We start from the raw sequence: 19,457 nt of genomic DNA, 5'->3' as shown, positions 1-19,457 counted from the left end.
GGTTACAGAAACAAAGGATATGTTGTTTGGGGAGTTCCCACCTTTGCAGTTCAGAAAAGCTTTTCTGAAATAGCACAACCTCACCACACCCTTGCACGCTCTTAAAGACAGCATTAGCAACTTCCCCATCCGTACCCTGCTATCCAACCATCTCCACCCCCCTTCTTGCCCCCACCACCCATCCCAGTGGACTGCAGCTCATGTCAGATGCTGTTTCAGTCTGCAGTTGGGCCCTAGCGCACAGAGACTTCGGCCATATACGAGAGTTGAACTTTTGTTAATATGTGTGTGTTTTCTATTTTGGAAAAAGGACTTTCTTGTCTGAAAGCTTAAATGTTCAACAGTCTTTTTCATTGAGCCTCTTTGTGAATCAGCACCACCTCTATTGGTGAGTTTATCTAATACAAGGTGTGAAATATTGAAAATTTCTGCTTTCTGCCATTGGTTTTGAAACTATCTGTTTATTCATAATGAAATTCTTTACATAAATTGAAAAGATGTACATAATTTATATTGACACAGACCAGAGGAATGGCAGAATATGATTGAAACATAAATTCCAGAAGGGCTGTTTGTGATTGTGTTATTTTATATGCTGGTTCAATACATATTTGATGTCATGTAGTTAATGGTAAACTAAGCTGCATATTATTTTTGCAGGTCTGCTGTTATTGATGGTGAAGTGATCTGTGTAAACGACTGTGTCCTTGTCAATTCCAACCTCCCAGGTACTCCATTTCTAGTAGCAAAGATACGGTACATGTGGGAGGATGAAAAGCGAGTTAAATGGTTCCATGCAACATGGTATTGGTTAGCTTACCGTCTAAGTAACATTTGGCTGTATTGTTTATTATAAACTTAATGTAGTAATTCATTCATGGGAAACATATCATTTTTTGTAGTTGCTAAATGGCAACCCACGAGAGGAAATCATCTTGAGCTAAAGAAGATGAATGTGTTCCACTTCTGATTGAAAAAATAACTTAATTCTATAAGATGATTGTAGTATGACGTTTTCTGATTGAAAAAATAACTTCATTCTATAAGATGATTGTAGTGTGACTTACTGAAGGGCTTGGGATATCAGTGTGATTTATATGCATATGCTTCAGGTAGTTTTTTACCAGTAGTTTTTGTTGTCACACTATCATGCAACAGAGAAACAATGTGTCACTTTCTCCATTATTTCCTCAAAGAATATGTAAATAATTACTGGAGTGTCTGGCATGATTATCACTATTGGTATGCTTTCAGGAGGGTGATTTTTATTTTATAAGGTGTGAAATGCACAAAAACTATTTGCCCAGTATTTTAAAGTGTCACGGCTGTGACAGTGAAATGCATCACCCCGATTGAATCCACTGGTGGTTTGAAGGGGGTCAGTATGCCAGCCAGCCTGCATGTAGTTTTTTGGTCATTTCCCACATCCCACTAGGTGAATACTGGGCTGGTACCCAAATCCCATGTCAGTTACATGATTCACAAATACTTTGAAATCTTTTGCTCACTTTTAGATGAATAACACCTCACACAGACAATTGGGGTACACATATTCTGTCCTGGTGTGTAGTGGGGTGTGACAGGAAGGGCATCTGGCCACACCTTAAACTAACCATGACAAATCTGTTCATTGCCATGCTGATCCTGCACCAGTGCAGGTAAAAAAAAAAAGCTGAAGAAGAATGTGCAAAAACTGAAATTGTTGTTCTAATAATTGTTTAATACAAATAGGTTTCAGTTCTTCAGAGCATTGTCAGTGAATGACTGACTAGTGTTCATTAATATGAACTATTGTGTAAATGAATCAGATTTCACACAACAGATATTACTAAGTGTGCAGTCTTTGCTTATAACAGGGGCAGAAAACATATTGTGCTACATGCTACACTATATGACACACAAACTTAACATTCTGATAAATGGAACTGTCTAATATAATGACAAAAAGCCACAAAAATTTGCAGTACGTAGCTTACAATAAATTTGTTTCCTAAAATTTGCTGATAGTGTTAATTTGAAACATGTGGAATTTTCATAGCTATGAAAATATTCTTCTAAATACAATTCACTAGTATGGGTGTACAATATGTTTCTGATTGTGTTTTCTTATTTACTAGCCGAGGAATGGACACAGTTGTTGGAAGAGCTGCTGACCCTCTCGAACTTTTTGTAGTCGATGAATGTGAAAACACAAGAATTTCACTAATTAAGTCGAAAGTTGTTGTACATTATAGATCAGTTCCCAAGAACTGGAGAGAAATAGGTGGTATCTCATCAAGTGATGGCTCTCCATTCATTGATAATGGGAGAACATTCTACTGCCAGAAACGGTAAGGAAGTTCACATCTATTTTTATTTTATGGAAATTGTACGGATACTCAGTAGTTATATCACCATTATATTCATATACTGATTTTATGTGATTGTTGTTGCTCACAACCAGACATAAATATTTCTGTTCATTTTGGCTACCTTTTAATGAGGATAAAGGAATGTGATTGACTTTTCACTCTTATGTTTGAGTCAGATTTGTGAAACATTTTGGTGACAAAATCAGTGAATGTTTCTGTAATTCTCCAACTGGTTCATTATAAGATTCCAATAACATTCTGTTTCCATTGCAAATGTTGTTGAAGAATCAAATTAATTTAGTTACATATTCAGTCATGGTTCATTATTTCAAACACATAAAGAAGGTTTCCTTCTGGTCCAATTTGAGAGATAACCACTGTTCTGTCCCAGAGACCGTGAATTACTTCCATCAGTGTCACCATTGAAAATTTGGATCTACTGTAGATCTGAATTCCTCAGAGCATTTATTCCATGTAATTTTTGTCATTTTCTTGGTGAAATCAGAATAGTTTCAATTTACACGAGATGTTTTGTTAGTTATTGCTAAAACTTTCTCAAAATCAAAGATGCTGCATCCCACGCCAAACCTGATATTATACCTTATTATCAACAACATCAGTCAAACAACTGACACTTTTTGGATCCCAATGGAAAATCCAGAATGCAGTAATGACAGTTTTATGAAAAGAATAGATTGCTAAGAACCTTATAGCGAAGATGTTGAGTTGCAGATAGGCACAACAAAAAGACTGTCAAACAAGTAACATTTCCAAATTAGACAACATACAGACTGGCCTCAGCAGCTAGACACAGTGGTCATGTGTGCGTAAGTTGCGTGTGTGTGTGTGTGTGTGTGTGTGTGTGTGTGTGTGTTCTCTAATTCGGAAGAAGACCTTTTTGGCCGTAAGCTTACTTTTACAGCAGTCTTTCTGTTGTGCCTATCTGCAACTCAACAGCTCTGCAACATAGTGAGTAGCAGTCTATCCTTTTGATAGTATTGTCACTTTTTGCATCCTACATCATAAGACAGAGATCATACATTAGCTCTTAAAATAATAGCCTCCCCCCCCCCCCCCCCCCCAACATGTGGGCGCGCGCACACACACACACACACACACACACACACACACACACATTGAGAAATAGAGGGAGAATCATTTTCCTATTAGTACACATCTCTGTCTTCTGCACTGTAACTAACTACTCCCATGTTCCACTCACCCTATGAACCTATATAAGTTTGGATAGCTGAACTGTAAATTCTTCCCCTCTTATAATATCCAGAATATTTTGCTAATATGCATGATGTCAATCCAATGATATAATTGTTCCATGCTTAATGTTGTTCGTTAAGTAAGATCAGAATAAGAAAGATTAATCTACGTAATCAGAAAATCAGTCTACAGTAGAGATTGAACTGTTATGATAAATGAATTCCACGTTTCACCACCAGGATATGAGGTGAAAGAAAAACAATGGCAAGAGAACCATCTTATGCATCAAACAGCTATAATTTGTAGCCAAATGATTATTCACTTTGAGGTACCATTGCTGTTTTTATCTTGACATGGGAAATGCTTGAGAAGCATTCTTCCTGGTTTGGAATTCTATTTTTTTATTCTTATGCTCAACTAATTTCAATGCCCAAGCTTATTTTCCTGTATTTTGGCAAAAATGAGCCATTATATGTATCTGATTATATTCTACAATGGGAAAAGTCTTACGATAATATAGCCATTCAAGAAAAAGTCATAGTTCACGTTATAATGGCTCTCATAATTCAACATTACCTTCATAATCACATTTAACAATATGGCAATTATGTACATATTTAAAAATGATCTTATCAGTAGAATTATTTGTATTAATTACATTGTTATTACAAGAAAATTAAGTATGTTACCTGGAGGGATAAGAGGAATGGAAATATCTACTAGCTGACATACAAAATACATACAGACAGATCCAGCAAGTATTCATGGTGCAGTTGCTTTGACATAGGTGCAATGAAAGCATAACCAAAATCTTACACAGAACATTTTTCATGTGGATCATTTATCGCGAGAAGTATGGCCACATTTAATTTTGTCCCACATTCCTTCACTGTTGAAAATAAAGAAAAGCAGTTATCTTACACACATGTGCAACTCTGCATGAATTTCTACTGGCAGTAGATTGGAAAGAGGGAGGAAAATTCTAGTTCACCCATGACTGTTTTAACAAAATCTACATCTTCGGTGTAGGCTTTTTTTAAAGTTTTCTAGAGAGCTTTATGTGAACATGGCTACAGAAACTGGTTGAAAGGCATCCTAAGAATTTGGTTGACAGCTACTGCTGCTTAACACTTGGGAGAATGGCAACATGAGTACAGTCAACTATCTCTGAGATTGATAACTCCACGTCTATGGAGGCAGAGATAGGAATGTAATTAACATATCTGTGGTCTTGTAACTGTTGATGAGGTTCTTTGGAGGTTTGGTACATGACTTTCTTTCATGAAATTATTGCCAGAATTTTGATCATTGTTGATGTATGTGAGTTACATTTAGCATATATTGAGTTTCATATATTCAGGTCATCCAGCATTTCGCTACATCAGCTTGTCATTGGAAAGGTAACTTTTGCTGCAAAATGCATCCAGTAACTTTATTTCTTTTATATTGCATGTTTATTGATTCCACATAAGATTTTCTCTTGCAAATTTATAATTTCATTATTTGTTATATTGCACTTCCCATAAAAATTTGCAATTTCAGGTATGACAGAGAAAATACACGCTTTGAAGACTATTTGGAAGAGAAGCTTACTGGAGATACTGACTTCAGGTAACTTGGTCTTCAGTATGCAACAAATTGCCATAAGTTTAGCATTTTATTAGCTTTAATATAATTTATTTAAATTGCACTTCAAAGATGAGGAAACTACACTGATTTACATAACAAATGGAACCTGAAATCGTACATCCAAAGTCCAGACTATCTTTTCCAAAGAATGGAGCTTTAAACATGACTTAAAAAAAAATGGAAGCCCAATTCAAATGTGAGATAGTTGTTTGGTCTAGGAATGTATTTGAAAAATAAAAGTGTTATGTTACATTCATATAGTATAAATGAGATCATTGTGGAGAATCAGTGTGCCCAAAATTCAGGAACATCTACCTGTAATTTTTCCCACCCCTTCTAAAGTAGTATTTCGTCAGCCACCCAATCTACACTACATCATGGCCCTTCACTACGCCACACTCACTCCTAACTCCTTGCCACAGAGCTGATATAACTGTGGAAGACCCAGGTGCCACATCTGCCCAATACACCCATCCAGCACATCCTTATCCAGTCTCGTTGAAGGCTTATCCTGTTCCATCAGAATCAAGGCTGCCTGTGAAAGGAGCCATGTCAGCTGCAGTTTCTGCACAGCATCCTACATGGGCATGACCACCCATCAGCTGTCCACCCGAATGAAAGGTACTGCCAGCCGGCCGGAGTGGCCGAGCGGTTCTAGGCGCTACAGTCTGGAACTGCGCGACCGCTGCGGTCACAGGTTCAAATCCTGCCTCGGGCATGGATGTGTGTGATGTCCTTAGGTTAATTAGGTTTAAGTAGTTCTGGGTTCTAGGGGACTGATGACCTCAGAAGTTAAATCCCATAGTGCTCAGAGCCATTTTTGAGCCACTGCCAAACTGTGCCAGAGAGAAGAGATGACTACCCAATTTGGGAATGTGCTTGTGAACACATTCTAGATTTAAATGGCAAACACCAGCTTTGCTGAACCCCTCAATCTCCACTAGCCCCCAGCCTCATAACTACCTCCACCCTGCACCATGTCCCTCTGCTTGCCACACTCTTCCCCACTCTTTCTTTCTTCTATCTCTCCCTCCCAGTCCAGCCCATGTTATCATCATCTTTTGGCACCCTCTTCCCCACAGTCTCCTCTACCTTTGTTCTGTCTCTCCCTTCCAGTCAACTCAAGGCCATCATCATCATTTGTTGCCTGTGTGTCACATTCCTATCCTACATTTCCACCCCATACACCTGCTGGCTTCCACCAATCCATCAGCCACCTTTCCTCAATCTTCCCTCCCTCTCCCCACCTCATTTCTCCCCTCTCCAGCTCCACGTGACACAACCCTTCATCTCAGTCAACCTGCAGAATTGTAGTTCTGACACTCTGTATTCAGCCAGCTCAGTGTAGCTGTATAGTTGATGTGCATTTGTGTGTACTCTAACATGAAAAAAGATTTGTCCAAAAGCTAGCCAGTTTTCAGTTTTGTTTACGAGCCTATTGATGACTCAATACCTCTAATATTTGGTGAGTGGTTTCTGCAGTACTGTTACATCCACTATATACATCATATCACTTAAAATGAATGATAATGATGGCAGTTGAACACACAAATGTTCTCTGATTTTTGTATCACTGAGTGTGGAAAAAATGGCTTGCTACCACACTCCAAACATGATATACACACAGAAAAACTGAATGAGTGCCCAACCAGAATTGTGTCCAATTCTTATAGATTATTTTGGATTATGCAAGCCATATAACAACACTGCCTGAGAAAGGAAACTGAAACATTAAGCAGGCAGAAAGAGCAAAATGAAACTTCATGGGTTGGGAGGGTACATGCTGTTATTCCAGTCATTAAAATGCCAGTCAAATTTACAAAGAAGTTCACAGTCTAAACCCACTTATCAGTATGACGTTGCACTCCTTCTGCGATGGATGCCTGCACTGATTCAGTTGGGAAGGTGTCCTAAGCCAATTGCATCCTCTCCTGAGGCAAGCCTATCCACAATTGTTGTAACTAGAGGTGGAGCCCCTCCATGCCCCCACCAGCAAGATGGCCAACAAAAAAGGTCTACTGCCATCTCTGCTTAAGGGTTAGCTTTCACTGAAGTGAGGTCGCACAGAATGTGGGTAGTACGATGTTTGCGAACATCTGGTTAAGGTTAGCTTTCACTGAAGTGAGGTCGCACAGAATGTGGGCAGTACGATGTTTGCGAACATCTGGTTAAGGTTAACCATTACTACACACTCATCTGGAGATAGACTTCAGAAAAAACTCAGTTCACTTGTACACAAATTCCTCAATCAAACTATAACCATCAGTGGAGATTTTAATCATCCAACAGTTAATTGGGAAAATTACAGTTTTGTTAGTGGTGTGTGTCACAAGACATCCTGTGAAACAGTAGCCTTCTTTGCAAACTACTTTTAACAGATAGTTAGAAACCCCATTCATGATGAAAATATATTGGATCTAATGGCAACAAATAGACCATACCTCTTTTAAGTGTGTCCGCAATGTAACTGATATCACTGACAATGACACAGTTCTGGCAACAATGATTACCAATGTACAAAGAACAAATAAAACAAGCAGAAAGATATGTATGTTCATAAACAATATAAAAAATTGGTAGTATCATATCTCCGTGAGGAACTTGAAACTTTCAGCACAGGGCAGGAGCATGTAGGGGAACTCTGGCTCAAGTTGAAAAGAATAGTTGACCACACACTGGATATATTTGTACCCAGTAGTACAGTTAATAATGGGAGGGAACCTCCATGGTATACAGTCACAGTAAAGAAATTTCTAAAGAAACAGGGATTACTGCATAATAAGTGTAAAACAAAATGTAGGGCTATAGATAGAGAGATACTGAATGAAATGCATTTGGCTGTCAAGAGAGCAATGTATGATGCCTTCAACTACCATAGCAAAATATTATCAAGTGATCTTTCACAGAAGCCAAAGAAATCCTGGTCATACATAAATGCTGTGAGTGGCACAAAAGTTAGTTTCCAGTCCCTAGCAAATGAGAAAGGAACTGAAATTGAGGGCAGCAAAGCAAAACCTCAGATGATTAACTCCATTTTCAATTCCTTTTTGAAGGAAAACCCAGGACAATTGCCGCCAATTTAATTCTAACACCACTGAAAAGATGAATGAAATAAGTATTAGTGTCAGTGGTGTTGTTAAAATTGAACAAAGCTCCAGGGCCCAATGGAATCCCTTCAGATTCTATACTGAATTTGCAGCTGAGTTAGCCTCTCTTTTAATTATAATGTGTTGTAGATCCTTCAGAAAAAAGACAATGGCCAGGAGTTGGAAAAGAGCACATGTCAATTCCATATACAAGAAGGGCAGTAGAAGTGATCCACAAAACTACCGTCCATTATCCTTGACATTGAATTGTTGCAGAATCTTAGAAAATATTCTGAGCTCAAACGTAATGAAGTATCTTTAACAGAATGACCTTCTCAGTGCCATCCAACATGGATTTCAAAAACACATTCATGTGAAATCCAATTTGCACTTTTCTCACATGACATACTCAAAGCTTTGGATCTAGGCAATCAGGTGGATGCAGTATTTCTTGATTTCCAAACAGCATTTGACTCAGTACCACATCTATGCTTTTTGTCAAAAGTATGATCACATGGGGTGTCAAATGAAATTTGTTACTGGATAGAGGTCTTTTTGGTAGGGAGCACACAGCATATTATCTTGGATGCAAAGTCATCATCAGAAGTAGAAGAACCTTCAGGTGTGCCCCAGGGAAGTGTATTGGAACCCTTTATGCTCATGTTGTATATTAATGAGCCTGCAGACAATATTAGTAGAAAACCAGGTTTTCTGCCAATGATGCAGATATCTTTAATGAAGTACTATCTGGAAGAAGCTGCACAAATATTCAGTCTGACCTTGATAAGATTTCAAATTGGTGCAGAGACTGGTAACTTTCTCTAAATGATCAGAAATGTAAAATTTTGCTCTTCATAAAATGAAAAAAAACATTGTATCCTACGACTATAATATCAGTGAGCCACTGTTGGAAAGACCAACTCATACAAATAGCTTTGTAGGGATATGAAATTGAATGATAACATCAGTTCAGTTGTGGGTAAAGCAGGTGGTAGTGTTCAGTTTACTGTTGGAATACTGGATAAATGCAATCAGACTAAAAAGGAGATTGCCTACAAATCACTTGTGCGATCGGTCCTAGAGTACTACTCAAATGTGTGAGACCCATTCTAGATAGAATTAATAGGGGATATTGAACATGTACAGAGAAGGGCAGGACAAATGGTTACAGGTTTGTTTATCCATGGGAGAGTGTCAGAGATACCAAATAAACTAAACTGGAAGACATTTGAAGAGTCTATCCCAAGAAAGTCTACTAATAAAGATTCATGAACCAGTTTTAAATGATTAGGGATATACTACAACCTCTGCATATCTCTCACACAGAGATTGTGAGGATAAGATTAGAATTATTACTGCATGTACAGAGACATGCAAACAATCATTTTTCCCACACTCCATACGTGAATGGAATGGGATGAAACTCTAATAGCCGGTACAATGGGATGTACCGTATGCCGTGCACTTCACAGTAGGTTGCAGAGTATAGATGTAGAAACTTAACTTGTTGGTTGTTCTTAAGTAAAGCTGCCATCAGTTTGAAGGTTGATTTGAACACCACAGTGGTTTACTAGGCATGGACCTGTAGGATGCTTTATGCCTCTGTCTTACTCTGGTCTCTGAACTGACTTATACACACAGTTATAGGGGGTCCTACAGTTTAAAAATGAATCTGAACCATGATGCAACTGAACATTTCTCATAGTAACAAAGATTTTTCCTCTTGTTGTTGTTGTTAAATACTACAGCTGTTGATGGCTTTTGGTCTCCTCAACAATCTGCTTCTGAACATCTCTGTCATCTGCTTTTCTGTTCCATCATCAGATCTCCATTTTGGGAAGATCAGTCAGCCCATTGTCTAGCCGTCTAGCTCTTTTTCAGCCCTTCTTTCTTATGGGGCAGAATCTTCCTTTCATCATTTGAGGAACTAAAGTACACCATCGTCAATGTTCAGATTGTAGCATGTATACATGTTCCTGACATCTGTTGATTTTACAGTGAACCAGCTTTCTTAATGCTGTATCACTGCACTCTGTATCTGAACATTTGTGAGAAGCTGTCTCAGAGATTTCTCTGACCTTCGCTTCCTTAAGGGCTCAAAGCACAAAGTATCTTTGCTGTAGGAATGCTCACTGGCTACACTGATGGCCATTTCTTCATAAAAGCTCCACCATAACCTCACATTCTTTGGTTTCAGCATTCCAGTCTGTAAAATGAATGCTGAAGATTTCAGAAACTTTCAGAGTGTTATCAACCTCACTACCAAACTGAAAGTAGATGTCTGTGGTAACAGTGTACCTTTCAGAAATTTTACAATTTTCAACAGGCTGCGTTGAACTGTTGCTTAAGGTAACATATTGTCAATATGAGTTATGAGAGGCAACCATTTTCTTCAAGTCACATCAAAGGTGACCACGATTACTCCACAGCTTGTAGATGCTTTGCAATTTCTAGTGCCCAAATGTGTAGAGGCAAGGCAAATCTCAACCTTGAAACAAAAAGACTTGACAAAAGTACAAGATCAAACTTGAAACATTTAACCTTAGCAAAACTATTAGATTTAAAGTAAACAGACAGTTTTATATGAACCTCAAACCATTGGATGTGCTTAACCCTTGAGCAAACACACCAATTTTCGAAACATGAATTGATGCCCAAAGTACTTCGTACACACATAAAGAATAGCTGCCTTTCTGATACCAAGGTGAACATGTAAGAGCAAAATCATAGTTTTATATTATTTCAGTTAAATAATACTTGTTAAAAGCACAGTTTCATTAAACAAAAATGAAATAAACTTTAATTATGTCACTCTGTTGCCATGAGCAGGTATTACCCCACAGTAACCACCTACTTGCAGCATTAAACAAGGACACTACATCAAATCACAGCCCAACTGCTTATTCAATTACTTATAGACAACTGCCTCATTGTGGAGTGTGCTGCTAGCTCATAATGTGGGTCTTTTCTTGCATGGATCTTAATTATTTTCTTACCTCACTTGCTATTTGTTTTATGTACTGTTGCTAATTTTGACATATGACAACACAATTTATCACTATGTTAATTGAAGGGATAGTGAAGGAATAGGTACAGGCTCACCATTTTGAAACAACAATGGAATGGTCCAAAACAATTTTATTCGTGTTTGACGCACGTTATACAGAGGCACACCCATTCAAAAGTTGATGATAATGCGGAGCATGAAGTGCTGTAATAGACCATAATTGTGTTTGTGGTGCATTTAGTATCTGTTCTTCATGTTCTGATCCTAGATTCACATTGATTACAAACTACACAACAGTCAAAAAGACACTATTCCCATTAGCTGGATCAACATTAATAATAATTATCCCAAATATTAATTAATATTTCAGAAAATAAAGTAGGTATGTAATTTTTATAGGAAGTTTGAGATATTGATACTTGGTTAAAAAAAAACAGGACAAACCTGTGAGACTGGTGCTTTGCCTACAAATCTGATTTTCACAAACATCTATTTTTCTCAAAACTTTGTATCTGTGGTTTTTGCCATTATGGTTCGCAGAACCACATTTTTTGGGCATCCTATCATCTCACATCCTTTCCTTATGTCCTAACCAGTGTATTCTTTCATATTTAATGAATTTTACTCTACCCTTCCTTGCATAAGATGTATTTCATGATCATTTAAGCTGTTGCACTTCATGATCATTTATTACTTTCCAACCCTCTACCTATTTTACAGGCCTGCAAATTGCTTGCAGTACTTTTATTTCATCCGTTCTCTAATACATTGTCTCATAGCGGTATCACAAGTACACCTAGCTAATGGAAACAGTGACAGCTTTAAAACATTTGTTAGACGCCTTCAAGTGATGTGGTTGCTGTTCTTACCTTAGAATTCAGCACTGTCATCTATTTTATCTTGTCTTACTGACACTAGGTCCAATTTTTACTCCTTCTACTTTCAGTAGTTCATACATTTCTTTAGGGTGTTTCCATTTCTTGCCAAATGCAGTGTCATATAAATATGCATGTATTTGACTAGATTTCATCATTATTGTACCTCTCTTTCTTATTTTTTGTATCAGACTATGCTGTGCTATGTGGAGCAGGACTACAGAGAGACTGTCACCTTGTGTCAGTCCATTTGTAAAGCTCTTGATCATTAACCATTACTTACAACTTTGTTGCCTTCATTGTTAACTAAACTAACCTTCTTAGGTTGTCACAGATGGGCAATTGTTTTAGTGTTTTATACTATCTGGTCTGTTAAAACCATCAGTAGGTTGTTTAAAATTGAGAAAAAGGAAATGCATATCTTAACAAACATGGCCGGATGGGAAAGTTGTGGTGTCGTCCAGAGATCATGGTGTCACACCAAAATCAACAACTCCAATCAGTACCACAGATATTTGTGAGGGCTCATTGCAGTCCAAAGCAACAAGTGGGAGACGCTCCAGAAGACATGCCTCCGTCTCAGCATAGCAGCGCCTTCATACTGAGGTCAGTATAGTGACTAGCATGCAAGAGCTCTACCTCAGTTCATGACCTCAGCTACAACAGTCAGCACCATCATGTAGGACAGCGACAGTTGTTAAAGTTTCTGATGAAATGTACTGTCATAAATGTTGCATTTTGTACTGTAAGGGAACAGTTTGTTAACTGGTGAATCAAGTGATGCCTCCATAGTCAAGGACAGCTGTAACTTATCAAGCAGTCCTGTGGAAAAGAACTGTGTTAAAGTTGAGCAAATCTTTCATTCATTTATGTCATGAAGTGAACTAATATTTCATGTGATCTAATTTGATGAGCCTTCTCCCAAAACAGTCAAAGAGTCCACAGTTACGGCCAATTGAAAGTAGTTTTGGCTGGTCACAACAAAAGTAGTGCTAACTGATGGGTTAAAATTGTAGGAATTATCAAGTATCAAACCTAGAACCTTTGGATTTGTAGTCTGGCAATTCACTACACAGTCACCAAGAGGTACGGATATGTAAGTGAGAGGCTCAAAAATGTTTCAACTCTTTTTTTTTTTTTCTTTCCTTATCTTGTTTCATAGGACCACACTCAGGGGCCAATCTCTATGGTCACAGAAGCAGTCGGTACATAAAAATAACATCAGAAAAGTTAATTATAAGTAAAGTAAAATTTACATAAATCATACACAGACAACAAGCATATTTGAAAACATAGCACAGGAAATTGATTTTTTTTTCCAAACACCCCAGCAGAACAGAAAGACTGAGCCATGAGGGCAGCCTTCAATTTAGACTTAAAACTGAAAGAATCACTGCTAAGATTTTTTAATTCTTGAGGTAGCTTTTTGAAAATGCATGCGGTGGAATACTGTATGCCTTTTTGAAGAAGAGCCAAAGTAGTGTGATCCAAATACAGATTGGATTTCTACCTAGTATTACCTGAGTGAAAGTTGCTGATTCTTGAGAATAAGCTCATATTGTTAACAATAAGAAAAAATGGATGATTTAATCAAGAGTGAGAGCTTCACAAACTGAGCAAGTCAGTAATGTGTTGGTGCACCTCTGGCACTTACGCAAGTAATTATTCAGCTTGGCGTTGATTAACAGAGTTGTTGAATGTCCTCCTGAGGGATATCGTAACAAATTCTGTCCAATTGACGAATTAGATCATCAAAATCCTAACCCCGTTGGAGGTTCGTATCCATAATGCTCCAAATGTTCTCAGTTGGGGAGGTATCTGGTGATCTTTCTGGGCAAGATAGGGTTTGGCAAGCATAAAGAAAAGCAATAGGAACTTTTGCCTTGTACTGGTGGCCATTATCCTGCTAAATCGTAAGCCCAGGATGGATTCCCACGAAGGGCTACAAAACAGGGCATAGAATATCATCGGAGGACCACTGTGCTGTAAGGATGCCATGAGTGACAAACAAAGGGGCCCTGCTGCTATAAAATGAAATGGCACACCAGGCCACCACTCCTGGCTGTTAGTCAGCATGGAGGGTGACAGTCAGGTTAGTATCCCACCACAGTCCTGGGCATCTTCAGGCACATCTTCACCAGTCATCATGTCACAGTTCAAAATGGAACTCATCATTGAAGACAATTCTACACCAGTCAGTGGTATCCCAGGCCAAATATATGTGTGGAGATGGCTCAGGGAAGAGGGGGTACCAAACTGATTGTCGCATGTTGTACAGACTGGCAACCGGGAGAGATGGTCTGGGGTGCCATTTGTTTTCCTAGCATGGCCCCTTTGTTCGTCATCTGCAGCATGCTTACAGCACAGCGGTATGTTGACTACATTTTATTCCAAGCTGAATAACTACTTGCATAAGGGCCAAAGGTGGACCAATGTGTTATTCTCTTACTAAATTTGTGGAGCTCTTTCCCTTCAATAAATAATCTAATTTTTCTGAAATTGTAATTGTAATGGACTGTTAAAGCAGCCAGTCCACAGTGAAGTAGCCGAAAGGGCACGCGTCAACTCACGCCGTCTGGCGTTAAGTCTGGAACAGGATTCGTAATGAATGTGATAAAGAAAAGAACGTAGCTACTAGAACACTTAACTTTTATATTGTCCTTTGGTCTACAGCATTCTGGATGATACAAGTGAGACTCTATCTTGAGGTACATGCAACGTTACAAATGGTTAATGGCGCCTTGCTAGGTCGTAGCCATTAACTTAGCTGAAGGCTATTCTAACTGTCTCTCGGCAAATGAGAGAAAGGCTTCGTCAGTGTAGTCGCTAGCAATGTTGTCGTACAACTGGGGCGAGTGCTAGTCAGTCTCTCGAGACCTGCCGTGTGGTGGCGCTCGATCTGCGATCCTGACAGTGGCGACACGTGTGTCCGACATGTACTAATGGACCGCGGCCGATTTAAGCTACCACCTAGCAAGTGTGGTGTCTGGCGGTGACACCACAATAATCATTTGTTTGTCTGTACATTTACATCACATCTACTGATTTGTGTCCCGTTCTGATAATTCCTTCATGGTGTGTCGTTTCTTTTGTCGTAGAGTGTATATATTGTGAGGCTGTTGTCAGAATTGGCAGACTCCTGAACAGGGGCTAGCAAGAGTTGCATGTACTTACACCATATATTGCTATAACTGGTTATTTCTGATCCAAAAAATCCTTTGCAAATGGGAACAGTTATCCCAGAATATCCTGTAATATGTCATAAGCAAATGAAACCAAGCAAAGTGCAGATACTGTCCTAATTGTAAGTACAGCAGCACTCAGTTCTTGAAGTTCTTCAATACAGTCTTTCTATATCAGCTAAACTTCTGTCCGAACACCCAGAAACTTGAATTGTTCAGTCATATACCCATCCCTGTAATCAAAATGTCAGTTAGAAACTGTAAAAACTGAGTCTCACTTTGACTTAGCAGCAATTTATTTTCTACAAACAATGAAATTATCTCTTGAATTGCATTATTTGATAAATTTCCTAAGTTGCCCTCAACAAATAGAAATATTTTAGAATCACCTTTCATATTAGAGGGAATATCATTTATATATACAATATATATAAGAAACAGTAGTAGCCCCAGCACTGACCCCTGAGCACCTCCACTTGGATGTGCTCCTATCACATGCTATCTCATGTTCAGTACAGGTACATCACAGTGCAAGAAAAACTTGTAATTAACCACTCATTGTGTCACAGAGAGTTTTGTGTGAAAGTTTGCACCATTAACCTGTGCTGTTATTTTCAAGGCACTGTAACACCTGTAAGCGAGTGGAGCAGAGAAAGGTGTTCACAACTCCAGTGGTTGATGAAGAGATTCCCTCCAGTTCAAAGAATCAGGTATGTATTACATGCTAATTATACATACACCAAGCATTGTGGGTTAAATACTTACTTTGGTCTTCCAGACATCCAGTATTTGGTAGAATTTTATCTGATGTCACTTGAATACACAGAAATATTAAAAAAGACTTTGAATATCTTGTTTTCACAGCAATTATTATCTGCAGATAACATCTTATTTTTGTTACACCAAAAAAAAAAAGACTTATTTTGTCATCATTTCCTTTGTTTAAAAGTCTTCTTTCATTTTTTTCTTGCACAATATGAATTCCCAGCATGTAATGACTGAACTGAAGTAGTTTAATGCTGCTGCTAGTGTTAAGTTCATCCCAAGTTGTTTTGTCATGATATACTTCCCATGTATTTCAATTATGTTTTAAAACATAAGTAATCACAAGCAATATTTTCATTTGAGAGAGAGTTATGTGTAATATATTTCATACCCCCTCTTGAAGAGGTAACAGACTTTATTGTTGATGGGCAATCAAGGGAAAACATCCTCTACAGAAGTCATATAACAGTGCTTTCAGTAAGCCACCATTACACTGTCAGACAGTCCTTCAGGCACTGAGGGAGTATGAGTGTGATGGCAGTGTTGATACTGGATTGTGAGTATCTGCTGGCTGAACCACAAGGTTGGTCCATTGTGTCTGTGCATGGTGTTGTTTTTGTCACTGTGGAATGATCTGGACCTGAGATCTTTCCATAACATCCACCTCAAGTTGACTGTCAAAATTTACACCCTTATTTCTGAACTGATTTGCCAGAGCCATCCAACATAGATATGCTGTGTCTAACCAAAAATCTCGAGTTTGGCACCTGCCAGCAATGTGTGAGGAGCAGTGGAAGGAGGTGCCACGATAGCTGCACAGCCACTGACAGTAGCATCATTATGAATGTTGCTATGTCAGTGTTGATGTATGTACCACATTAGATGACTGACCATGACTGTTGAAAGCAGTCCTGTTCATTGTCAACAGCATTGTTGAAAGGAGGAAAAATATGTTTTTTAATGCGAAATGGAAATAATGAAAAAATTGCATTATCAAAACTTTGATCACATAGGATATCAGGTGATATATCTGACTGGATTGAAGATTTCTTGGTGGTGAGGACGCAGTATGTTATCTTTGATGGAGAGTCATCAACAGATGTAAAAGTAACGTCTGGTGTACTCCAGGGATGGGTGTCACATCCCTTTCAGTTCATGTTGTATATTGACAATCTTGCAGGCAGTATTAATAGAAACCTCAGACTTTTCACAGATGATGCAGTTGTCTACAACAAAATACAGTTTGGATGAAGCTGTATAAATACTGAGTCAGACCTTGATAAGATTTCAAAGTGGTGCAATGCTGGTAGCTTGCTTTAAATGTTAAAAAATGTAAAATTGTGCATTTCATGAAAAAAACCATAGTATCCTACGAATATAAGTGCGTCAGAGTTGGAATCTGCAAACTCCTTGTACAAATACTTGGGTGTAATACTTAGAGGAGGAACATGAAGTAGAATGATCACATAGGCTCAGTCGTGGATAAAGCGGGTAGCAGACTTCAGTTTACTGGCAGAATATTGGGGAAATGCAGTCAGTCTACAAAGGAAATAGGTTACAAATCACTTGCACAACCCAAGCTAGAACATTGTTCAAATAGGACCAACAGGGGATATTGAACGTATATAGAGAAGGGGAGCACAAATGGTCAAAGATTTGTTTAATCCATGGGGAAGAATCACTTAGATGTAGAAAGAACTGGACTAGCAGACTCTTGAAGATAGACAGGAACTATTCCAAGAAATGAAATGAGCGTACGGCATTGTGGGCTGGGAGTCCCCCATTCGAGGAAGTCTGGCCGCTGAGGGCAAGTACTTATTGCATTCGACGCCACATTGGGCGACTTGTGTGACAGAGATGGAGATGAAATGATGATGAGGACAACACGACACCCAGTCCCTGAGCGGAGAAAAACTCATGCCCCAGCCGGGAATCGAACCCGGGCCCCTTGGCGTGGTAGGCAGTAATGCTACCGCTACACTACGGAGGCGGACACTATTCCGAGGAAGTCTGCTAACAAAATTGCAAGAACGGCTTTAAACGATGACTCAAGGAATATACTGCAACCCCACACATATTGTTCGCATAGTGATTGTGAGAACAAGATTAGATCAATTACAGCACACATGGAGGCATTTAAACAATCATTTTTGCTGCACTCCATACATGAATTGAATGCAAGAAAGCCTTAATAACTGGTACAGTGCAATGCCCACTCTGCTGTGCACTTTACAGTGGTTTACAGAATGTAGAGGTAGATGTAGAAGGAAGTGAATTATCACCTTAGGGTGACATGGGCATGCAATGTCATTGCCCTTACAATGTCTGGGAAACCAACAGTGTGGCACTATTTCATTGTCAACTTGAAGATAAGGCAGATCAAAATCACTGAATAGAATTTCAAAACACAACAGTTTTGTTTAAACTCTGATAAGTGGGGACTCAGGCAATGTCAGTAAAACTGAAATGTTGTTGACACAAAATTTTAATCATTGTATGGTCACTACAAAAATTCAGATCTTAAGTCACCAACATGGAGAACGTTTCAATGTTGTTTTTGAAGTAATCTTTTTAAGTAAGATCTCATTCTCTGATGAACTGCCTGGTGATCAAGTGCTGCTGAATGAACAAAACCAGCATTCAAACTCAACTGTTTTTGTTTTTCACAATTGGGCTGAGTTTATCATGTTTTGTCTTGTGACATGATAAATAGCAATTTTTACATTTAGCATGGCCCTGAGTGGATTTTCTGTCTTTTTTGTTGTTGTTATGAATCTCCATCTGTGTCTTATAACTATTTAAGGATGTTAGATTGTTCCTGTCCTGCCTGCCTGGAGAAAACTTCTCTCCCACTGGGCTGCTTGCTGTGAGCTGCAGCCAATCTGTGTGGACATTTGGTCTTTGTCAAACAGTGCCTTTCAGACAGATAATTTCTGTACTGCTCTGTGCAACATGCTGTGTTCTAATGCAGTTCTTTGTGGTCTAGCTCTGTGCCCTTGTGACTATTGTCCCAAAAGTAACTGGTATGCCCTCTTCACCTCATTTCTCCCTTTCACTTGTTGCTCTATATTTTATTATCTGGCTCCTATTTAAGTTTCTGTCACATGTTTTCAATGTAACATAGTCTGAGTTTTGCAACTTTTCATTGAAATACAGCTACATCATTACTTAGAGGACAAAATCAGTGATGGTAATGAACATTGCAACACATCTTGCACTCCTGCAATTCTCCTGGCCCAATTTCCATTGCAAACAAAACCTTGATTGGGAACTGAAGTTGCTTAAAATGAGTGGGTAAATGACGTGGTATGTGAGAGAGACATCTTTAGATGCTGGATCTATGGGGT

At 38.6% G+C, this 19,457-nt stretch overlaps 1 protein-coding gene across 1 annotated transcript in view; it reads left to right on the top strand.

The window, feature by feature from the left end:
• Positions 1 to 19,457, top strand: part of LOC126214886 (DNA (cytosine-5)-methyltransferase 1-like) — a 116,989-nt gene that overhangs the window by 6,906 nt on the left and 90,626 nt on the right. The window contains exons 2-5 of the mRNA XM_049941531.1: positions 661 to 810; positions 2,118 to 2,330; positions 5,109 to 5,177; positions 15,965 to 16,055. Coding sequence (XP_049797488.1) covers positions 661 to 810; positions 2,118 to 2,330; positions 5,109 to 5,177; positions 15,965 to 16,055 — 523 coding nt within the window. The remainder of the gene's footprint in view (positions 1 to 660; positions 811 to 2,117; positions 2,331 to 5,108; positions 5,178 to 15,964; positions 16,056 to 19,457) is intronic.

The sequence above is a fragment of the Schistocerca nitens genome, chromosome 12 (genome assembly GCF_023898315.1).
Source record: "Schistocerca nitens isolate TAMUIC-IGC-003100 chromosome 12, iqSchNite1.1, whole genome shotgun sequence".
Taxonomy (NCBI): domain Eukaryota; kingdom Metazoa; phylum Arthropoda; class Insecta; order Orthoptera; family Acrididae; genus Schistocerca; species Schistocerca nitens.
Note: the sequence above shows the minus strand (reverse complement) of the source record. Positions and strands in the feature narration are given on the sequence as shown.